This window comes from Strongylocentrotus purpuratus, unplaced genomic scaffold, assembly GCF_000002235.5.
Source record: "Strongylocentrotus purpuratus isolate Spur 01 unplaced genomic scaffold, Spur_5.0 spur5_scaffold_5, whole genome shotgun sequence".
Lineage (NCBI taxonomy): Eukaryota > Metazoa > Echinodermata > Echinoidea > Camarodonta > Strongylocentrotidae > Strongylocentrotus > Strongylocentrotus purpuratus.
In genome coordinates, this window is record NW_022145611.1 from 7,698,707 (window position 1) to 7,723,961 (window position 25,255).

Here is a 25,255-nt window from a genome sequence, read left to right on the forward strand (position 1 = left end):
AATTGATATGTTTGGTAAATTAGTCTATCTATTGTTATGTGAGAGATAAACGCATGTGTCGCGCACGTGTGCGTAGTCCCATATACATCTTTCTGTGTACAGTGCTTGTAACTTTACGAAAAACTGGGCCAAATTTCTTATCATTTTGATGATTCCAGAACCTTGCAGTACACACCACTACTTATATGCTAGATGATCAACCTTTTCTGATCGATTCCACAATGATTCTTTCACAATGCAATCGCATGACCATAAGTGGTCTTTATCTTTAATTTACATCAAGAGCAACATTTATTTTTGGTGATTGGTACACTTTAACAATTATCTTTGTTAAGTGCTGATAATGAAATTGCATTTTAAAAGACACTGGGTTGTTTGGGCAGGCAAAATATAAACAAAGGAATGCAAACTTGTGAATTTCAAGGCAAAACATAACTCATATATATATATATATATATATACATATGCACATGACCATGATGAAAAGCTCTTTGTGCTCAATATTCAACTAATTACATGTATCAATTTGACCAGAATCGTTTTAAGCATGCACGGTTTGTGTTTATATTCTTTTCATTCATCGTAAATTTCATCTGTTTTTTTGTGAAAATTTATTTTCTGTCATTACTCACAATTTCCTTTAAACAATAATTGTAATGTTTGTAATTGTAATCATTCTACTACCACTAATACTACAACTATTACTACTGCTACTACTACTACTACTACTACTACTACTACTACTACTACTACTACTACTACTACTACTACTACTATGAGATTGCCAAATATCCTGCTATTTGAACTATCCGGATTGCAAATTATCCACTTAATGTGCGTCTTCATCAGCCCAAAGTTGCAATTAGCGGGATATTTGGTTGAGATAATCATCCTAAGATATTTTGGGCTGGTTTGCAAAATATCCCACTTTTTGTCCGATGCGTCTTCACCAGCCCTAAGACTCGCACTATGCGCGAGCGCTGAGCAAAATATCTCGAGCTCGAGTTTCAAGTTTCAAGGTCAAGTCTCCAGCTGATGAAGACGCGATTTGTAATTTCAGGATTATTTCCCAAATCAGAAATAGCGGGCTATTTGGCAATCTCGAGCTGATGAAGAAATACCTTCTGTGGCTGGCATCACAAGGTCCAAAAACAGCATCCCACATATCACAATCGCACATCTGCTTAGATGAATTTTGATGTGCTTTCCCCCAAGGAGCACTACTTGCAACAACAAAAAGGCGAGGGGGGGGTAGACTTTGATGGAGAATGCTCTATGAAGATGTCAAGGAGATTCCACAGTAAATGCTCTTCATTCTTTGGATTCCAAGGCAGAGATTTTTTACATGCCCGTTTTCAGAGATGAATCTGTAGGGGATGGAAGTTATTCTTATAAAAAGTAAACCCCTTTTCTGCAACCAAGTTCCGAAATTTGTCAGAATTAATGTATTTTCTTAAATAATACTTCGATAATACATGTATATTGAACATTAAATAGATTGGGATTTTCATATCTTCTATTTGAATAAAGTTCACAATATAGGTAACTATTGCTGATACAGCGAGGAAGCATGGTCCATTCTTAGTTTGTCTAAACATATTGTTGAACACTCAAATGGCATTGTTCAATATTGAAGGGGTCATGCAATGTATTGAAAGTGGAGCACTGTACCCTAGGGTGAATATATGGACTCAAACTTTGGAAAGTTTGTCAGAATTAATGTATTGTCTTAAATAATACTAAGATATATTGAACATAAAATAGATTGGGATTTTCATATCTTCTATTTGAATAAAGTTCACAATATAGGTAACTATTGCTGATACAACAAGGAAGCATGGTCCACTCAAATAGCATTGTTCAATATTGAAAGGTTCATATTGAAAGTGGAGCACTGTACCCTAGGGTGAATATATGGACTCAAACTTTGGAAAGTTTGTTGACATGTATCCCCTCAGAATGTTGCAGGCCCTTTTCATTTTTTTCATAATGGAAATTAACAATTGATTGGGTCTACATGTTCATCATGAAACAGAAAACCCCCTTTGTCATTATACAGTGTATATGCCCATACCCCTATTTGTAGTAGGGATTATTTGTTGGTCGGGGGGGGGGGGATATTGTCCAGGGACTGGTTTTCTGGGGAAAGTTGCCGTAATACTATGAAAGAAATAATTTTGCAGTAATATAATCATAATGATTAACTATTCTACAATTTTAATTCCCCCCCCCCTTATTTGTTGTTTTTTTGTTTTTGCAGGTCTGTGCCATATGTTTATGAACAAGACACCATCTACAAAAAAGTGCCTTTACTGAAATTTGTCCTAGCCAATTACACATACTCTAATGGGACAGACTACCCACCCAACGCAGGATTCTGTAGCCACGATCAGGATCTCTGCGGACCATCGGGAATCATGAGGCAAGACCCGTGCCGTTTTGGTGAGTAGATTATGGGGTCATGAGATTGGAATGATAAAGCGTTATCTTATATTTTGGGCCATATGATTTATGAAAAATTATCGTAAAGCAACTGAAGTTAGTCAAGTACTTCTTCAAGTCAAGTGGCTCTTTGTTCAGTTTAAATATTTTGATGGGTTACAATCTTTACACTAGTGTACTTGCCTAAAACATGCATATCTGTTTTTGGAATGAAAAAAAAGATACATATTGTACGGTAGTTATTTCTAGTTTAATAGAATATTAAGTTTTGTTGGACAGGATTTGCAACCTCCTTAAGAGAAGGGGGTGATGTGTGTCACGGAAAAACGACAATTAATCTTACTGGTTTTAGGTCTCGGCTCAAAGAGGCTTTATTCATGGTGTAACTGAAATACAAACACCAAAGGAAAAACTCACCCTATTCAGGGTAACATCATTCTTAATTCTCATGTGACAATTAGCCCCCCATTTTAAGAACAATTTACTAAAGTAAAATTTCTACACAAATCATAGAATTATTGGCAATTACATATCTCATGGAATTTTTTAAAGCAAACTGTTTCAATGTTTACTGAACATCTCATTCCAAATGTACTTACTATAGCATGTTTACAATCAATATTCTGCACAAAACCTAGAGATATTGGCAAATACATATGTCATGAAAATTTGAATATCAAACTTTTCCTACAAAAATCAGAGAATTATTGGCAATTACATATCTCATGGAATTTTTAAAGCAAACTGTTTCAATGTTTACTGAACATCTCATTCCAAATGTACTTACTATAGCATGTTTACAATATATATTCTACACAAAACCTAGAATTATTGGCAAATACATATCTCATGAAAATTTGAAAATCAAACTTGTTCAATGTTTACTGCACATAAATCATTACATTGTCATTAAAGCTTTCCAATAAGTATCATCAGTTTCTTTCTGTGATCCAATGTATCAGTCCAAGTTGTGAGTAAACGCGTATGCTAAAACCATAGTCTCTGTGATAACAAGGAGTATTGTTCGTAATGGGACATCATCTCGGTCATTGTTTGTCGTTTGAGTCCAACCTTTGTGATCCCTGAAGACTTTTAAAGATGACCACCAACAGAAGTCCAAAGCTAATTATGGCAAAACTCACATCTAAATCTGTTATAATGTCCACAATGATATAGCTCCAACACTAAAGTTCATAACGAGTATCATACATAGACACCGTTCAAAAAAAAATACATTGGCATTGTTTAAAATATACATTGGCATGGTTCAAAATGCAGTGAGTAACATTCCTGCATTTGCATAAACTAAAATACATGTAATACTGCTGTAATACTTTCTTCTTAATATCAACCTTCAGTAGAAACAAATATCCAGGATAATAGTGTGTATGCACTATCATTTACAGTTTGATGGTACATACATTTGTAGTTTGCAAGGTCAAAATACAATAACTGCTGCCATTTAGACAGACAAGCTCCCTATACATAAACTATGCTCGAAAAATTACGAGAAAATAAACAAATGATGTCTACAAAACTCTTGCTATCTCGTGCTAACATCGTAGATATTACATAATCTTATTAAATGCAATGTGTATCCAACAAAATTGACATTAATAAACTGTGTTAACCCATGATACATAATACACATATTCAATCATTTACAATGGTACGCAGACCAAAATAAAAACATGTGTAGTGCCTTTTACACTCTCCTCATTCCATTTGCGGCAACACTATCCTGACCCTTTACATCCTAAACCTGTACTCATCTCATGATTCTTAGTCAGATGCCTGAACAATTGGCACTTTGCGGCTGATGTCTTCTATGGTACATCAGAAAAGACCTCATGATACTCACGCAATGACTGAGATATCCCTTTCCTACGTCTCTCTTTCACGGACTCATTCACCCTGACATGCCCTATGAATTCCTTCTCATGTATGGGTGGCATCACTGTCACGTCAGCGCCATCAACATCACTAATCTGAACCTCAACATCTTCCGCTGAATCCTCACAAACCTCGCTACTCTCTGTATACATATGAACACAGCCATCCACTGCCAAGTTAACCTCCTCCCTGCCTACTTTGTTCCACAATGAACTCAAAGATGAATCTTCCTTCTGTTCACGAACAAAACCTGCATGCTCTATGCAGGAAACGGGACTTCCAATTTTCAAACCCTTGAGCGGTTTGACCTTGACCTCCTTCTGAGATCGAGTTTCAACTGCCATCACCCATGGACTACCCTCTTTCACACCAGAGATATTTGCAACCTGCTCAACTCGATCAACTCTATCAACCACCTGCCCTTCAATATCATCCTTGACATCACCAATGGTATTCTCACCATCACTATTCACCTGATCTGCAACGTCACTTACTACTTTACCTCCTTTAGGTACCCAGTTCAAATCTGGATCGCGGGGTTCACGTGCACCAGTTATATCCCCAATAACAACATCAAATAGTGAATGAGGCATACACAAAGCCTCTATCTCACCCACATAGTATGGAGAATCAACTGTGAGCTTCGCAACTGAGAACTCCCTTACTGTACCATCAATGAGCAATACTAACTGCTTGTACCCTGTTAGCTGATCTTCATCGACTAGTTCTGATTTAACTACACAAGTAGTGCATCCGCAATCTCTCAAAACTGATACTGCTTTGTTCCCTTTTTCCAGCCTACCTGAAACTACGGGCATATGCTTCGTCATAGCCCCTACCAGATCATAAGCCATGCCTAACTTATTCACAATGCTTTGTCTTGCCTGCTCTAATGAATTTAATCCATTTGCTTCTACTGGTAGTAAACAGATACTAGCTAGTCCAAGATGCACTGTATTTGCATGTGGTGAACTATCCACAGACTTCAATGTGCCGATACTATCTCCTGTGTCCTCAACACCATTCGCGACTAACTGAGAACTGCCATTACCGTCTACTCCTTGGGTGGGGAAATCTGTCCCATCCAAAGTCATCATTCCTTGCGCTGACTGTATTCGTTTGCGCAACGGACACTCGCTCTTAAGGTGCCCCTGGCTACCACACATATAACAACCTCTAGCAGAACGATTGCCTGCATCATGTGCTCTTGCACCCTTACTACTTGGTGTACGCGAGTCAAAACCCTTACCCTTGGGGACACTTGGCCGAGTGGGACCGACACTACCCTGTGTACTTGTAGCCGTCGGTTTGAATTCACCTGGATTGCGGGGTGTACCGAATGTATGTAATCCATGGGCCCCTACGTAAACCATAGCCCTTTCAACAACCTTATCAATGCTACTATCCTGCCCCTCTCTAACAAACACTTCAACTTCCCTTGGGCAACAATACACAAACTGTTCTCTTAGAATTAAATCAAACAGGGAGTCATAATCCTCTTCAATGTTTGATAACTCAATCCAATTCTGCAAGTACCCCTTCAATCGTACACTGAATTGCCTAGGCTGTTCATGCTTTTCTGGCTTCGCCGTACGAAATTTTCTCCTATAACCATCGGCGGTCAAATGATAGAACTCCATCAACTCTCGCTTTACTGCCTCGTAATCTTTGCGATTTTCCCTTGACATTCTATTCACTACCTCCAAAGCCTGCCCTGTCAATTTAGAAATAAGGTGTAAGGCTCTTACACTGTCAGGTACCTTTTGACTAGCCATGACTAATTCGAATTTGGTAATGTATGCATCAAATTTATCACATGTGTCATCAAATTTACCAATTTTCAACCTCAAACCACCCGTATCAACACCGGCATTCTTTCTCTCCTCGACCCGAAGCTCGGCTAGCTTCACTTCCTTTTCGCGCTCTTCGCGATCACATTCTAGCTCTTTTACTCTTAACACTTCGGCGCAGCGCTCGGAAACGAACTTGTTAAGCTCACTACCCGCAAGGCTCATCTCTCGACCTAGGGTTGAGAACTCTTTTATCTGATCTATACTGGCCATTATGAAACTGTATTCGAAATCACAACTGGGTATCAACAGGTACGGAACAATCCCCGTAGAATCTATTCAAGAAAACATTGACAACCATCAAGACTCTTGTTGTAGAGGTCTAGCTTAATTCCCAAGACAAGAACCCGTGAAAAACTATCCACCATTTGTCTTAATTAACATAGACATGCAATATCAAGACCCGTCTCAAAGTCAAAGTATGACAACAAGTATCCCTGTGCATCCAACCTAGATTAACTCATGCTCACACACAGCTAAATCCAACACCATGTCCAATTCAGGTCATTGAAACCCATCACAGCACTCGCATACAAACCTGTACACACCGCTGAAATACACAATGCCTACGGACACCCATGCACATAACACGCATACCTGAAATCTGAATAACAATCTACACACAATCCCGTATACCGACGCAAATCACCCACCGCAAATACTGTACGTCTATTGACGATACACGCACTGCTGAAACCGTGGCGAGAGACACACCACACCGAACCGCAAAATCACTCCTTTTGCTAACATCCGTCTCTCTTTTCCAATACAACCTACACGTACAGTGTAACGGATATTTAACCAACAAAATGGGATATAACATACGAGACCTAAAACTTTGGTCCTGGCAAGGTCGCCATAAATTGTCACGGAAAAACGACAATTAATCTTACTGGTTTTAGGTCTCGGCTCAAAGAGGCTTTATTCATGGTGTAACTGAAATACAAACACCAAAGGAAAAACTCACCCTATTCAGGGTAACATCATTCTTAATTCTCATGTGACAATGTGGATATGCTAATAACCTCTTCTGGTATTAAGAAATTAGGCTTCATGTGATATTTTTCATTGTGTATAATATTCAGGGAGTTTTAACTGAAAAAAACCCAGCAAACAAAGATATGTGCTGTCACATTAGCCATTGAAGGATTTCGCCTTACCTTGCATAATTAAGTACAAAACTTACTTACAAAACAGAGAGGGGATGTGGATATATCCTTTATGTCCTTGAGGGAGGCATTTTATCTACTTTGCTCCTCTCCACCTAGGTGTTCAATGGGTACCAGCGCTATAACTGGTAGGATGCGAAGGTCAATGCGGTTAGATTAGCATATGCAAGCCATTAGAAATGCTTCCCAGGGAGAGGAGAATGTGCACCGTAATGTGCAGCATAGTAATGGAATTCAGTAACTGGGGTAATAATAAATCTGTATTTAGCGCTTGGTTCGTTGATAATGGTAAACTGCTTTATAAGAAACAGATGTTATCAGTATGAATTGGAGTCATAGCCAAACTATTCATTTGCCATCCTGTCTTTCCGAATCTCTCTCACCACAGGTTCTCCATCTGCCATATCGAATCCTCACTTTTTCCAAGGGGACCCAGCTTTGTATGAAGCTGTAGGGGGCTTGAACCCCCAGGCAAAATATCATCAGCATTACATGGAGGTAGAACCAGTGAGTATTTTTATGCCTCCATTACGAAGTAGCCGGAGGCATTATGTTTTTGGGTTGTCCGTCCGTCCGTCCGTACGTACGTCCGTCCGTACGTACGTCCCGTTCTCGTGATCGCGTTATCTGAAGAACCGATTGATGGATTCCTGCCAAACTTTGGTCATGTATGTATCTTACAGAGCCGGTGAACTGATTAGATTTTGGAGTCACGAGGTCAAAGGTCAAAGGTCACAGGGCTCATTATGTATGCAAAAACAGCTCGTGATCGCGTTATCTGAAGAACCGATTGATGGATTCCTGCCAAACTTTGGTCATGTATGTATCTTACAGAGCCGATGAACTGATTAGATTTTGGAGTCACGAGGTCAAAGGTCAAAGGTCACAGGGCTCATTATGTATGCAAAAACAGCTCGTGATCGCGTTATCTGAAGAACCGATTGATGGATTCCTGCCAAACTTTAGTCATGTATGTATCTTACAGAGCCGATGAACTGATTAGATTTTGGGGTCACGAGGTCAAAGGTCAAAGGTCACAGGGCTCATTATGTATGCAAAAACAGCTCGTGATCGCGTTATCTGAAGAACCGATTGATGGATTCCTGCCAAACTTTGGTCATGTATGTTACTTGCAGAGCCGATGAACTGATTAGATTTTGGGGTCATGAGGTCAAGGTCAAAGGTCATGCGGCTCATTATGTATGCAAAAATAGCTTGTGAACGCATTCTCATTAGAACTGACAGATGGATTACTATTTAACTCTGGACATCTTGCAGAGCCAATGAACTGAGTAGATTTTAGGGTCATGAGGTCAAAGATCAAAGGGTCATGTATGTACATGAGAAATTGCTTGTAATCACGATATTCTGAGAACCTGTTAATGGATTACAATTGAACTTGAATTTGAAAAATTTCTTCTGTTTTGGTTTTTAAAATTGCTCTATGACGGAGGCATCATTTCGACTGCGCGCAGTTGAAGTTCCATCTAGTTTTAGTAGTAGTTGTATAAAGGATTTTGTTCAAGTATGTAAAAAAATTGACTCGTTCCGATTCATATTTATTAAGAATGTAACATATCAAATCTTACATCTAAAAGTAATTCACAAAGGCCCTAATTCAACTAGTCCACCTTTTATTCTAAAGTTACAAAAAACGCCCCCCCCCCCCAAAAAAAAAAAAAAAAAAAAAAAAAGTTACTTGGGGTATGAATAATTAAGTTGTTAAATCAATACTCTATTTAAAAGAAATCAGATAGAGAAGGCTTCAATTGGTGAGCATTATTTTCACAGAAATGTTCTATGTAGGTTCCTAGTCTAGCAAACTAGATGTTCATACAGTTTGCCGGTTTTGTCCTTTTATGGTTGTTTACGATGAACTGCACAAAATTCACACAGAACTAGAAAGTCAGCATTTTAGTTGCCATCGGGGCAACAAAGGCAGGATTTGAAGGTTGCCCAGCAGGGTTGTAGGTTGTGAGTGGCATACAAGCAACTGCTAATTACTAGTGGCCCTCTCTACACTCCCAATGCTATCTTAAAGTCCTTATAGTTTTTATTTGATGTAGTTTTTATGCTTAGTAAAATTCAGACCAGTCATAGATCAGCCATTTTCTTGAGTAATATTTCAGATAATATTGGCTAGTGTGTTTTTAATGTTTGGCCGTTTAAACCCTTCCTCATGGGTTCTTGGTTTAGGTCCCTGCATATTCATTCTTTCTTTCCTGGATTCAATACCTTGAAAGTTGTGGAATTAAATTGTCATTGCCTGTGCAATAAAGTGCATTGATTCAAAAATAGTTTAATGTTTGGCCTTTTAAATTCTTCCGTATTGCTTCATGGTTTAGTTCCCTAGGTATTCCTTCTTTCCTTCCTGGATTCAATGCCATAAAAGTTGTGGAATTAAACTGTCATTGCCTATGCAATAAAGTGCATTGATTCAACAATAGTTTAATGTTTGGCCTTTTAAATTCTTCCGTATTGCTTCATGGTTTAGTTCCCTAGGTATTCATTCTTTCCTTCCTAGATTCAATGCCATAAAAGTTGTGGAATTAAAGTGTCATTGCCTATGCTATAAAACACATCAGTTCAACAATAGTTTCAAGGCTGTTGACTTGAGCATAATAATAATAATAATAATAATAGTGAACATTTATAAAGATTATGAAGATTTAATTGATCTTTAATACAGACCACCAACAAAAGCAGCATATCATAAACATATTTGATTGAATTGAGAAGTACATGTGTTTTATTACCACCGATAATTCTCACTCCTGAAAAGGATTCATGTTTTTGAAATGCTCAGCTTTTGGAAACATTCTGATGCGGCAGAGCAAAAAAGGTATTATGAAAAACATGACTCTTCTTGTATATGGTACATTGTACTTTGTATTCATATTGTTGATGCATTTACTTGTAGCTGTGATTCTCTACTTCATCATGGAATGATAAATGTTTTGTGTATAACTTAGACATTCAAGTCTTCATACTGTGTTTTCCTTTTCTTTTCTCTTCCCGTCATGAAATAAAACCCTGTGTTTTCCTATCTTTCCTTTCAACAACACCTCACAGCTGATGGGCATGCCGTATGTATTGAAAATGAGATTACAAATCAGCATGATTACATTGCAATTACCCAGGATAACGTGAGTTTTTTCCGCTTTCTTCACTCTTTTCCAATTCTCGTTCCTTTTTGTGCCACTCTTCAGTGAATCAGTAGTACTTCATTTTTTGTGGCATTTTAAGATCTAGATTTAAAATGCCATGAATTACACATGATGATGATGCATGAGTTTAAAGAGTGAAAATCATTGCATAGTTTGAATCCATTTTCATTGTAGTGCATTAAAGGTAAAGACCAGTTATGGTCATGCGATTGCATTGTGAAAGAAACGTTGTGGAATCGATCAGAAAAGGTTGATCATCTAGCATCTAGCATCTGCAAGGTTCTGGAATCATCAAAATGATAAGAAATTTGGCCCATTCTTCGTAAAGTTACAAGCACTATACACAGAAAGATGTATATGGGACTACCCTATATCTCTCACAGACCATGAGAGAAACAAATTTACCAAATATATGAATTACTAGGCGGTTTCCCGGCAAATTTTTTATCATCATGTATTAGTCAAAACATATTCTTTCACATGATTGGTAATGAGAGCTTCCATTTCATTTTTTGAAATTGGGGCGTTTCCAATACTGGTCTTTACCTTTAAGGGGTTCATAGAATAGACTATTTGGCTGTAAGTGAACATGAAGCCTACACATTGGCAATACATAGTATAGAGAATATAAATTCAATATATTTCCTGCATTAAATTTTGTTGTTGCTTTTTTTATAATTGTTCATACATAGCCATACAAATTCATTTAAGATTGCACTTTTAAAAAATGATATGATTATTACCAAATTGAGGAGGCAAAGTAATTCAGATCATTAGAAAATTCTGTTTCTATATGGGTCAAATTAATTTTTTGTTGTATCTTCAGATATTATTAGTAAAGCGATGTTAATGATAATGATAATAAAGAAAAAGAACAGCAGGAGTAAGGTTGAACATTAAACATATAAAAGAGAACAATTGATTACATTCCAAATAAAACTGATATGTTTTTAGATCATTTTTGAACACTTCAACGGATCTACTATTACGACTCTCTTCAGGGAGAGCATTTACATCAAAGATCCTGCATTAGCAAAGGTTCTCTCCCCCAGTCAGCTTTAATAGCAATAACAAGTAATCCATAGATTTGAGAGCTGATTAATCAAAGCGATAATCAAGTCATTGTTTTTATAGTTCTTTTAGCATCTTGTAGCCTGCATTAATTATTCAAATTATTTTGCATTTTATTTGAAATGTTGAGTAGTACATGTTCATTTTAGGTCATATCTCTGTATGAGTTTTGAGCACCTTTCATTTGAATTTCTCTTGTTTCTAGGGAGATGAAAAATGTTCGAAATATGGCGATGCCAGTTTTATGGTTTGAGCAGGTCAGTATATGTAAAAGAGCTCTATATCAATACAGATCAATTAATATTTTTTTAAACCAAGGATATAACTTGTAAATAAAATATTGAAGTTAGGGTGGAAAATCAATGTGTCAGCTTCTCCATGACCAGAAATATGAAAAGTATTGTTCTTATTAGATAAAATATAGGATTAGTTGTAATGTATATAACACTAAAGTTATCAAAACTTCTCTTCTTACTGAAGAAGAAAGTATAAACTACTTAGTTTTGCTGCAGCTTCGAATAGGATGTATACTGAAGGGGATATATCATTACATCATATTTGATTTTGATGTTTTTTACCAACAGCAATACAGTAATACATTTCATACAATGTGTTTACATATACAAGAAGAGAAACTATTGGTTGGTAAAAGGGGCCAGATAATAGCACATGTACTAGTAGAGCCTAACCCCAGCTAAACAAAGTATTTAGGTACAAATCAGTTTAGAAAACATAACATAACAAAATAATGAATTTCCTTTAAATTATAAGAATACCTTCATATAAAAGGGGCTATTTATTTATGCAATAAATTGAGATTATATCAAAGTCTATTTGAATTGAAATCTTTTCTTTGTTTGAAGTCTTGTAAAATCTAAATAAAAAGACGTTTTTCTATCTCTCCCCGCTTCAGAGTGTAGAAGCAGACGACAGAATAGTTGGGTACTACGAAACAGGGTTTGTCTTGACGGCGTACATTGCCTTGATTGTTAAGTGGATCATGTTTAGCATAGGTCTCCTCATGTGCGTGCTGACGGTCGTGTCTTGCGGAAAGCGACTTGCTCACCCTCCGGTTGGATCATCTGAAGAAAAGGTGAGATTTGTTTACCCTTGTATACAGTGAAACCTGCATAGAAAGACCACTGTGTATAGAGGCCACATTTGCCGTTCCTCTTGAATAGTGTTGCTTACCTGAAAGGAAATCCAGCCTTGATAGTAAACTACTCAAAAGGAAAAGCAGAAAAATCAGAGAAGCAGATTGGTGAAAGTTGGAATGAAATCAGACAAAAAATAAGGAACTTGTAATTCCTTTATGTTGTTGTTTCCCGTGAATAGTGTTACTTACTTGAAAGGAAATCCAGCCTTGATAGTTAACTTCTCTACTAAAGGAAAAGCAGAAAAATCAGAGAAGCAGATTAATGAAAGATGAAATGAAATTAGACAAAAAAATAAGGAAGTCGTAATTTCTTTACGTATGGGAAACTATAAATTGGCTAAATCGGCAGTGTCGCTGTGACATTGCGCCCGACACAATTCCCATTTGTTCCGACACACAAAATGAATAAAATGTATGACTTAGGAGGCTCTTTTCTTTTAAAAAAAACCTTCTTTAATATATGCTACCTACAATATATTTTAAAGACATGCCCCAAGGTAGAAGGCGCTTAAGAGAAAAAAAACCCAGAAATTTATGATAATTTTTGAACGCAACAAACAGGAGATTTGTCAGTGAATACATCATAATCCAGTGACCAATATGCGATTCGCATAGATTTAGTGATCTCATATTCCAAACACTCTTAATTTTTTTAAATTACTGGTCCCAGTTATTTCAAACCTTTAAATATTCTGTTTCTCTTATTATTTCGCTTTCATACAAATATAACTATTACAAATGTTGGATTGCCCTTTAAATCTACGTTTCTCTAACCGTAGATTATAGACCAACTGCCCGTACAGAGCACTTTTTGTGTCTCCAGCTTGCGATCTTGTAAACAGGTTTAAGTTGAACTCTAGTTGAAAAAAGGGCCTGCTGGTATTTGTATTTCCATATTAGTTTCAGTTTGATGTTGGAAAATTTCCAAAATTGCAAACAAAGAATGAAGTCATGTATAGATTATTTCCTTTATCATTTGATCTCTTGCGTATTATCGATCAAGAGGGTCAAATGTTTTCTTAAAATAACTTAATAGTTAGTATCGATATTGAAGCAGTTCTACAATAAATCACTTAGTGTGCCAAGGATCAAGTCACGTATACACTTCTTGCATCAGTATTTAGTCTTCTGCCAGGGTATTATTCAAGTTCATTATTAAGACTTTAACCTTCTGATAAGTAGCTCAGGCTAGTGGGTAAACATTTGTCAAGCAATCGTAATTCCATCCAGTCAAGGCTAGTAATACATTAAAATGATTTTATCAGTTATTTACCCAACACTTAGTCTAAGGTTGTTAAACATTAGTCGGTTAGTAGAAACATTGAAATATTCCTACCATTTGCCAAATCAGCAAACAAAGAATTAAGTCAGGTGCCTAATCCTTCCTTTATCAATTATAGCTTTTTTTTATTCAGAAGTGTCAATTATTTTCTTTCTTGGCACTTAGTGTTATGTTAATAAACATTAGTCAGTAAACATATTGAAACAGCCCTACCCTTTTCCTAATTAGCATACAAAGACTCAAGTCAGATCTAGAATCCTTCTTTATTATTCATAGCTTTCTGCCAGGGTATTATTTGAGTGTTTTATTTTGTTTATTTTGTTTGTTTTTTTATTCAGAAGTTTCAATCATTTTCTTTCTTGGCACTTAGTGTTATGTTAATAAACATTAGTCCGTAAACATACTGAAACAGCCCTACCATTTTCCTAATTAGCATACAAAGACTCAAGTCAGATCTAGAGTCCTTTCTTTATTATTTATAGATTGAATTTTTGTTTTCCTTCATTTTTTATTGATAAAAAGGGTCACATGTTACATGAATAAACTGTATTCAGTTTTGGATCTGGATGTTCCTAGTAGAATCTGTGGGTAGCCTTCTCTAATGCACTAGCAGACGTTGCATTCACAGTACTTACGCTCAGGTTGTTCCACTTGATAATTGATAAGATGAAGGGTGAGGGTGTGTGCATATGTGTGTGTGTCTTTCTCACGCACATGCACACACACACATACACATTTGATAACCAATTGGTAAATTTCTTTTTATGCCTCCGCCAATCGAAGGGTGGTGCAGCTAGGAGGCATTATGATTTCAGTCTGTCGGTACATCCGTCCGTACGTCCTGCTTTCTTGTTATTATGATATCTCAAGATCCACTTGAGATATGAACTTCAAACTTGATGATAGTATGTAATGCCATAGGAATACAATCTGATTATATTTTGGAGTAACTAGGTCAACGGTCATGTAGGTCAACTTATCAAATTCCAGGTATTCGCTTTGTTTTCGCAATATCTCAAGAACCCTTATAGATATGAAGCTCAAACTTGTTGATAATATGTATCACCACAGATAGATGATCTGATTTGATATTGAGTCAGTAGGTCAAAGGTCCAAGGTCACAGAGGTCAACCTTCTGAAATTCCAGCTATTGGCCTGGTTATCGCAAAATTTCTAGAATCACTAGAGATATGAGGCTCAAACAAGGTGATTGTATGTATCACCATAGGAAGCTCATCTGATCAGATTTTGGGTAAATAGGTCAAATGTCATAGAGATCAATTTCTAAGATATGAGCTTCAAATATGGTGACAGTATATGACCATGGGGAAGATGATCCCCCCAAAATCATCCAATTACATTTTGGAGCTAGCATGTTTTTAATGACCTATTTCGAAAATTGAAAGGTCATTTAAGAGTATGAATTTCATATTTGAAAATGAAACGTTACCAAATAACTAATGTAACTTTATCATTTACAATTGATTCCAACTACTCATGTATGTGTAGCATCACACGAGGGAGACAATTTGAACATGGATGGTAAGATGCAATTTCATGACAGATTATCACTCTAACAGGTCAATACAACATGCTGTACATCCAAAACCTCATGCATTCTTTATCCACGAAAGCATGCAAGCATCTTGATTAAAATTAGCCTCATCTGTAGAAAGTACTACAACATGTGGTTTGCATGCATGATATGGGCAATGCAGAAGTTGTTAACAAGAATGGTGGTATGGGAAACTGATTTATTTATTGAATTCAAATTCAAATTAAATTTTACATCAAATATAGTCATTGTTTAAAGTATAGGGTCAAAGGCACCTATCACCCCCCCCCCCCCAAAAAAAAAAGAACAAAAATTTTTTTTATTATGTCTTTGTTTTAGGGGTCACACATACATGTACATAGACATGATGTGAACTTTTCTTCAATTTCATTGTCTTCCTCAACCTACAATCAATAGAATGTCAGTTTAATTTTTTAATAATTTTTTTAAATACTTTCCAGCTGTACAAAAATTACGTTTTGAATTGATTCATTTTTAGGTACAAATATCAGACAGGGGTCACAAAGACATATAATATAGGGGGAAAAAATAATAATGTAGATTGCATCCAAGTGATCTTTATTATTTGTTTTCACTTTTTATATCTGAAATCTAAAAGAAAAAAAAATTGCAGTGTTGTAGGGGTGATACTGTCTCGCTATTAATCAGCTCAATTACAGAATATGACCGATGACCGATATGAACGATTTTTATTTTTACATAGCGAACTGAAGCTTTCATGGGCCCTAACAATGCATGGTCTGTTTATCATGTCATTTGCCATTTTATGCATGGTAATTAATCTTTTGTTTGGTTATGTTTATGTTTCGTTTTTCTTACCTTCTAAAATGCAAACATACTAACTGTACTATTTAACTTTTTGAATACATTTTTAAAAGTCAGCAAGATTATTGAGAAAGTGATCATCATTAAAATCAATATATAAAACATTGGAAAAATAATAATTACAATTATAAACTAATGCATTTCATTAACATAGTTATCTCCAAAAAGTTTCCTTTAGTAGAATATCATTATGTAAATACACGCATGAGCTGAGGTTGGGTCGTGAGCCCAATTCTCCACCCTTACGGGCTGATATGAAAGAGTGATTTATCAAGGTTTAGTTTGTTTTTACCTGACTGCTATTAAAGAATGCATGTATATATGTTATCAGGGGACCAAGGGCTTTATTAAAGTCCTCTCTGAGGGACTTGGTTAATAAGAATCAATTCCTTACCAATGGGCACTAGCGCTTTGATTTGGTTTTGAACCTGGGCCTTCCTTGTTAGGAGACCGCTGCTCTACCACTGAGCCATTGCGCCTCCATCCAGTTTGAATCTAGCATGTACAATTTTTTGATGTCGTCCATCAACACATTTTACCAAAGTAGTACTGTTACTTTCATAGACATTAATTTCTTATATCTTTTAAAAAAATTATCTATATGTGTTGCTTGGGGGTAAAAATAAAAAAATAGTTTTTAAACATAAATAATGTGAATTTAAAACTTGTTTATCACTGAGGTCAAATTTATTTGGAGTATTAAAGTCTTATGACATCTCTTCAATACTTTTCTTAAAATGAAACTTTGAATTTGTACTTAAATTTCTGACAAAATGAGGCTATATAAACTGTACCACAACTGCCATTTCCTAATGAAATTTTGGGTAGGAACGTTTAGAGCACCAGAAATCAAGGACAGATCTACTGTGAATGAAAATCATGATAGTGTATTCAAATATTGGTTATGTCATACTGTCAATAAGACATCAAAAATAGGAGACAAAAATCAGTTCATCACATAAAGAAGTTTGTCATCAGTAGATTACAAAAGTGGGCGCTGTCAGCCTTAATCTTAAAGTCAATATATGCCAGGCTACGAATTACACAATTTCAAACGGAATCGCATTTTTATGCTTCTGTTTACAAAATTGCAGGAGGCATTATGTTTTCGGGTTGAACGCCCCGTTCTCGTGATCGCGTTATCTCAACAACTGATTGATGGATTCCTGCCAAACTTGGGTCATGTATGTATCTTGCAGAGCTAATGAACTGCCTAGATTTCATGAGGTCAATATTCACAGGGCTCATTATGTATGCAAAATATCTTGTGATCATGTCATCTCAAGAACCAATCAACGAATTCTTGCCAAACTCAGGACATGTATGTATCTTGCTGAGCCAATGAACTGATCAGATTTTGGGGTCATGAGGTCAAAGATCAAAGGGTCATACATGTATATGAAAAATAGCTTATGGTCGCATTATCTTTAGAACCGATGGACCGATTATCATCAAACTTGAATTCGAAAAATTGCTTCTGTTTTGGTTTTTTAATCGCTCTATGGCGGAGGCTTCATTTCTTACTGCGCGCAGTCAAAGACCCATCTAGTTTTTAATGAGATTGCATTGTCCATGATAAAAATTTGGGTCAGAAATAATACTAAATAAACATATTACGTACCAATTTTGTTTCTAGCAGGTCAGCACTGACGAACTGTACTCGTAAATACTAATTTGCCTCATGCACGTATATATGGGTATGATACGGTACTTTGCAGCAGACACAATCGCCCGTTGGCAGCTACGGTAGTTTACATGGTGTGGTATACTGTGGTGTAAGTCCAGGGAACTCTGCCGCCAAAAGCACGCAGAGCTCCCTAGAGTTAAGTGTTCACATCATATCATCACGCACAGGGGCCATGCATGCGTTTTAAAATTGCCAGTACTCAGATCGAGCGTGCGAGCTAGCAGCGCTATGCGTCTTTGAACTGCAAGCTCATTTCCGTCTGGGGTCAGGCATAGGGCTCGGACCGGGCAGTTATGGGTGCGCAGGCAATCAGAATCAGTAGCAACGTGCAACTTTCCAAGAAAAGTCGCCCTTTCAAGTACAGTTTTCAGGATTTTAGGGGGCTATTTCGAGACTCATGAGGGCGAAAATCGCCCATCGCCCCCCTTGTATTTCCAAACCTGTCCTTCATGTGCCACCTGATCTTCTTGCCAAATTGAACTTAAATTGAAAGACTGTACAATGGAAGCTTTCAAAGGAAAAAACAAAGACTTTATGCTAGTTGAAAAGCCAAATTAAACTTGACATGAATGGAATGGTGGTGGTTTTTTTACCTGACTGCTAAGAAAGCATGAATGCTTGTAAGTAAGTAACCAGACGGCCGACGGCTTTAAGTCCTTTCCAAGGGACCTGGTAATGAGGATTAATGCCTTACCAAAGGGCACTAGTGCATCGCCTTGGTTTCGAACCCGGGTCACCGGATTACAAGACCCCTGCTCTACCGAATGAGCTATCGCGCCCCTCTTCAACTTCCATTGAGATCCAGATTTTCTGCCTTCAGCGGTCCTCCGTAGAGCGTCAAGATTTGTGACGTCACATGCGAGACACAGCTAGCCACAAAATTGCATTTTAGGCCTTTCCATGACATCTATATGATTTATCAGCAAATTATTTGTTTTTTTAAGAGAAAATTTTTCCATCCATGTATAATTTGTCCATAATTATCAGTTGTCGTGTATTTTCTTCGGGTGACTACTTCAACATTTCTTTTTTCAAAACACAGACCTCAGTGACTACGCGCAAGTCCTTTGTTGTAGGCAGTTGCCACTCATGTTATATGTGGTGGCGGTTTACTCACCATTTTCACAAATGTAAAACTTACTGTGGCATGCTTGATTTTGAACACAATTACAGATGCACGCAAAACTTGGACCTACTTTTTAAAATTTCATTCAGCAAAAATCATTACTGCCTTGAAGCCAACCAAACAAAATGGTTTGATTTGTATGAAACTTAAACAGTTTAAGCAGCACTAATCGCAATACTGCCACTAACCTGTAAAACCATCCTTTCCTACTAATAATGTCAGGAATGCGTTCTTAGCATGGAGTCACTGTCAAATATTTACCTTATGAAGACTTTTTGATAAAACCTCACTGTGGTGTTTACATCGAAAACTTCTAAATGGTTGAGTAAATGGTCTTTGATAAACTCTATTTTCTACTTGCACAAGTCTAATGTTAATCCTATTATCCTATCAGGTAAGTTTGGTCAATGTCATCGTCTATTATACAATGGTGACCCACAGGCGTGACCAGGTTTTTCAGTAGGGGGGGGGGGCAGACGTGAAGGATCAACTAAGCAGAATAAATATCTGCATCACCACCACTCTTATATGCAGACCCCGCTGAACGTTCTTCAAAGTGGGTTGGGGGAGGCTAAAGTATTTACGATCGGGTAGAGTGTAGCGTAAATTTGTGTGGGGTCTAGGGGCAAAGCCCCTGGAAGCTCAGGGGGTATGGGCATATAATTAGAGTCAGATGAGCATATTTTGATACCTTATTCATGACTCTGGCAGGTCACTAACTGGCGTGGGTCCAGGTGGCTGAGCCCCATGAAACTCAGGGATTTTAGACATTTCATAACACTTGGATAAGCATGCAGGCCAGTGCCCCGCCTTAGGGCCCCTTGGGGTTGATTCACTAACTGGGAAGGATATCCTTCCTAAAATCAATTTTTGGGATTGATTTTAGTTCCAGCTTACAATCGATTCTACCTGACTGGTTCACTAATTCCAAGAGGTGTTGATATACTATCACATTTCAAAAAAGTTTTATCAAAAAATATATTATTGACTATTTACAACAGTATCATTTTACCCCAAATCAATTATTGTTATATTTTATGAGGAAATACTAACAAAATCCATTGACATAAAATTCATATTCAACAAGAACGTGCTGCTCGTATCATTACAAGTTCTAATTATACAGTGCGTCCAAGAAAAACGAAACCGAGAATTATCAATGTTTTACCATAACTTAATCACAATTATAATTAATAAATGACACATATTTGTAAAGCTTAGATCCTCCTCTTTCATTTGATGCAACTCATATGATGCATATTTCACGCATGAGTGATTAAAAACAATTTGAAGAGAGGAAACCAAAAAGTCATTTGGTGGGCGGTATTTGAATTTCAAAGAGAAAAATCACATTTCTAGAAAGTTCATTTTCTGCCCTTTCATATGATACCTCAATCAGGTAAAATGCCAGGAATAACAAAGTTCTGTTTGTTTAAAGTAATGTTTTTTTAAAGTAATGCTTGTATTTCCATAATTTGATTAAACGAGAACCCAAGTGCTTGTTTGTTCCATGATCTGAAATCTTTACATCTTTGACCTCATTAAATGAAGTAACTTGGTATTTATGGATAATTTCCATAAGATTGAATCTCCCACAACTATTCAATGACATGTTTGAAGGAAATTATTCTTTCCATTCTTATGAAACAAGGAATAACTCCCAGTTACATCAACCCTTTGTACGCACATTATTGCCCCAAACATACTCAGTTTCCAAGGTGTTCATGAATGAAATTCACTTTAAAATAATTCATAAAGTAGTACAACTCTTACAAGGTTCAAATATTTATGTAAACAGTTATTGTTTAAGTAAATGTTTGGTCATTTGCTTTTAACTTGGCCAAATGTTTGAAATTTCTTCCAAAATGGATAAAAGTGGATTTTCCATGGTGCATTTACTGTGCATGGTATGTTAAATACATTTTCATTTTGATGATCAGAAAATTTTAAATAGTTAGCTTTGGGCTAGTATGTTTTTAATGACCTATTTCCAAAATTGAAGGGTCATTCAAGAGTATGAATTTCATAACTAAAAATAAAATGTTCACTTTGATACCATTTAAAGGAGCTCTAGGTGACATTATAGCGTGCGTAGGAACGTTTAGAGGCACCAGAAATCAAGGACAGATCTACTGTGAATGAAAATCATGATATTGTATTCAAATAGTGGTTATGTCATACTGTCAATAAGGCATCAAAAATAGGAGACTAAAATCAGTTCATCACATAAAGGAGTTTGTCATCAGTAGATTACAAAAGTGGGGGCTGTCCCGCTGGCGGCCTTATCATTGGTAGAAATCAATATATGCACATGTATTCCAACTGACTTAAAGTGTACATATCTATTTTTTGTCCAGAATTTGAAAAGTGCCAAAATGTGGGTCATTCATTTGCTCTTTACTTGGCCAAATGTTTGAAATTTCTTCCAAAATGGATAAAAGTGGATTTTCCATGGTGCATTTACTGTGCATGGTATGTTGTATAAGATAAATACATTTTCATTTTGATGATCAGAAAATTTTAAATAGCTAGCTTTTGGCTAGTATGTTTTTAATGACCTATTTCCAAAATTGAAGGGTCCTTCAAGAGTATGAATTTCATAACTAAAAATGAAATGTTCACTTTGACACCTCTAGGTGACATTATAGCATGGGTATGAACGTTTGGAGGCACCAGAAATCAAGGACAGATCTGCTGTTAACCTTGTATTCAAATATTGGTTATGTCATACTGTCAATAAGACAAAAATCAGTTCATCACATAAAGAAGTTTGTCATCAGTAGATTACAAAAGTGGGGGCTGTCCCGCTGTCGGCCTTATCATTGGTAGAAATCAATATATGCACAGGTATTCCAACTGACTTAAAGTGTACATATCTATTCTTTGTCCAGAATTTGAAAAGTGCCAAAATGTGGGTCATTCATTTGCTCTTTACTTGGTCAAATGTTTGAAATTTCTTCCAAAATTGATAAACATGGATTTTCCATGGTGCATTTACTGTGCATGGTATGTTGTATAAGATAAATACATTTTCATTTTGATGATCAGAAAATTTAAATAGTTAGCTTTAGGCTAGTATGTTTTTAATGACATATTTCCAAAATTGAAAGATCCTTCAAGAGTATGAATTTCATAACTAAAAATGAAATGTTCACTTTGATACCATTTAAAGGAGCTCTAGGTGACATTATAGCATGGGTAGGAACGTTTAGAGGCACCAGAAATTAAGGACAGATCTACTGTGAATGAAAATCATGATGATGTATTCAAATATTGGTTATGTCATACTGTCAATAAGACATCAAAAATAGGAGAAGAAAATCAGTTCATCACATAAAGAAGTTTGTCATCAGTAGATTACAAAAGTGGGGGCTGTCCCGCTGTCGGCCTTATCATTGGTAGAAATCAATATATGCACAGGTATTCCAACTGACTTAAAGTGTACATATCTATTCTTTGTCCAGAATTTGAAAAGTGCCAAAATGTGGGTCATTCATTTGCTCTTTACTTGTTCAAATGTTTGAAATTTCTTCCAAAATGGATAAAAGTGGATTTTCCATGGTGCATTTACTGTGCATGGTATGTTGTATAAGATGAATACATTTTCATTTTGATGATCAGAAAATTTTAAATAGTTAGCTTTAGGCTAGTATGTTTTTAACGACATATTTCCAAAATTGAAAGGTCCTTCAAGAGTATGAATTTCGTAACTAAAAATGAAATGTTCACTTTGATACCATTTAAAGGAGCTCTAGGTGACATTATAGCATGGGTAGGAACGTTTGGAGGCACCAGAAATCAAGGACAGATCTACTGTTAACCTTGTATTCAAATAGTGGTTATGTCATACTGTCAATAAGACATCAAAAATAGGAGACGAAAATCAGTTCATCACATAAAGAAGTTTGTCATCAGTAGATTACAAAAGTGGGGGCTGTCCCGCTGTCGGCCTTATCATTGGTAGAAATCAATATATGCACAGGTATTCCAACTGACTTAAAGTGTACATATCTATTCTTTGTCCAGAATTTGAAAAGTGCCAAACTGTAGGTCATTTATTTGCTCTTTACTTGGTCAAATGTTTGAAGTTTTCTTTTGAAATGGATAAAAGTGGATTTTCCATGGTGCATTTACTGTGCATGGTATGTTGTATAAGATGAATACATTTTCATTTTGATGATCAGAAAATTTTAAATAGCTAGCTTTTTGGCTAGTATGTTTTTAATGACCTATTTCCAAAATTGAAAGGTCCTTCAAGAGTATGAATTTCATAACTAAAAATGAAATGTTCACTTTGATACCATTTAAAGGAGCTCTAGGTGACATAATAGCATGGGTAGAAACGTTTAGAGGCACCAGAAATCAAGGACAGATCTACTGTGAATGAAAATCATGATGATGTATTCAAATATTGGTTATGTCATACTGTCAATAAGGCATCAAAAATAGGAGACGAAAATCAGTTCATCACATAAAGGAGTTTGTCTTCAGTAGATTACAAAAGTGGGGGCTGTCCCGCTGTCGGCCTTATCATTGGTAGAAATCAATATATGCATAGGTATTCCAACTGACTTAAAGTACATACATATCTATTCTTTGTCCAGAATTTGAAAAGTGCCAAACTGTAGGTCATTCATTTGCTCTTTACTTGGTCAAATGTTTGAAATTTCTTCCAAAATGGATAAAAGTGGGTTTTCCATGGTGCATTTATTGTGCATCGTATGTTGTATATTAAGATGAATACATATTCGTTCTCATAATCCGAAAATTTTAAATAGTTAGCATTTCAGCAGGAGCAATGTCAAATGCCATTCTCTACATAATTATAAAATCTGAAACATTTTAGACGGTGCTTGATGCTTTTGCGGCAAGAGACTATTCAAAGTATACCAGGGCATCAAATAATAATAATAATAATTACATTTATAGGGCGCTTTATACAGACGTTTCTAAGGGCACAGGTGGTACTGTCTAACTTGGTATAATAATTTTCATAGTGCATTTATTGTGCATGGTATAAAAATATATACATTTTCATTCTCATAATCAGACAATTTAAAACAGTTAGCAGTACATTTCAACATTTTGCAGACTGGCGTACTCATGGAATTTGCAAAAGTTTTCTTCAATGCAAATGTTCCTTGTTTTACAATAAATGCTACTATGAATTATTGAATTCTAATCCCTTCTCAAAATTAAATTTATTCAAACATTTTTCATTTTATTTCTTCTTCTTCCTCTTAATTTGTTGTCCTTCTGATATGTAGAATGAAAAGATCATAAACGCATCACCTGAGAGCAGCTGTGATAGCGGATCCGTGAACGTGGCAGTGACCGAGGATGCGTAGCCATGGCAACACGATATGGGGTTTACTGCATCTGCCTGCAGATTTCATGGATACTTCATTCCTCTGATGGAGATCGAGAGGCAGAACTCATGATAGAAACTGCCATGTTTGGAACCAAAGAGAGCTGACAACTTACTCCCTCCGCTCACTACGCAATCCAACTGCTTTCTGAGTGTCTAGAAATTGTGATGACTTTAGATATATGGAAATTTAAGCTAATAAAGTCCTCCTGACTCTGGGTTATTATACTAATATGAATAGTAGAATTTTTTTTAAATTTTATTGCAGTGCAAGTTTTCTTGACAGAGGAAAGGCCAAATCAGCCAGCTTCGAATCATAGACAATCGCATGAATGTAAATATTACCCATAAAACTTGCCTTGAAGTTATACCGGTAATTCTATCGTGTGTGATAAATTGTACTTTTTATAATTTTTCTCAAGGTAGCCTTAAAGTATGAGTACTATTCAGGTCTTCATTGTGATGATTGACTTACCACTCCTTGGTATTTAGAATGCTTTATTGTTGTTGCTGTTATTTTTTTTTTGAGGGGGAGGAGGAAGAGGGATGGACCTAATTGTTGTTTTATTCTGAAATCTCATCATAAAAATCTGTTTATTTGTTGGTGGTGGACATTGTCTTTCCATGCAGTTCATTATATGCA

At 36.2% G+C, this 25,255-nt stretch overlaps 2 protein-coding genes across 3 annotated transcripts in view; one reads left to right on the top strand and one right to left on the bottom strand.

The window, feature by feature from the left end:
• The window catches only part of LOC100888033 (scavenger receptor class B member 1), a 51,095-nt gene extending 26,235 nt beyond the window's left edge, over positions 1-24,860 (top strand). The window contains exons 8-14 of one of the 2 annotated variants that reach the window (XM_030998573.1): positions 2,261-2,442; positions 7,743-7,861; positions 10,427-10,500; positions 11,798-11,849; positions 12,506-12,685; positions 15,540-15,572; positions 24,512-24,612. In XM_030998573.1, the coding sequence (XP_030854433.1) occupies positions 2,261-2,442; positions 7,743-7,861; positions 10,427-10,500; positions 11,798-11,849; positions 12,506-12,685; positions 15,540-15,563 (631 nt within the window). In that variant the 3' untranslated portion in view covers positions 15,564-15,572; positions 24,512-24,612. Of the gene's footprint in view, positions 1-2,260; positions 2,443-7,742; positions 7,862-10,426; positions 10,501-11,797; positions 11,850-12,505; positions 12,686-15,539; positions 15,573-24,511 lie in introns of both variants that reach the window. The other variant, XM_030998571.1, reaches the window with a different exon arrangement.
• LOC115929507 lies at positions 2,789-7,198 on the bottom strand. Its single transcript, XM_030998570.1, has 2 exons — positions 4,375-7,198; positions 2,789-4,338 (listed from the first exon to the last, which is right to left on the bottom strand). Exons 1-2 carry the CDS (start codon positions 6,396-6,398, stop codon positions 4,269-4,271), a joined length of 2,094 nt encoding a protein of 697 aa, XP_030854430.1. The 5' UTR covers positions 6,399-7,198; the 3' UTR covers positions 2,789-4,268.
• Positions 24,861-25,255: the final 395 nt, after the last annotated feature.

What these genes read in the sequence shown, in the direction of transcription:
- LOC115929507 (XM_030998570.1), bottom strand. Translation starts at nt 6,398, where the DNA reads ATGGCCAGTATAGATCAGATAAAAGAGTTCTCAACCCTAGGTCGAGAG. An exon ending in CCACCCATACATGAGAAGGA is followed by an intron (nt 4,339 to 4,374) that starts ATTCATAGGGCA and finishes TGAGTCCGTGAA; the next exon opens with AGAGAGACGTAGGAAAGGGA.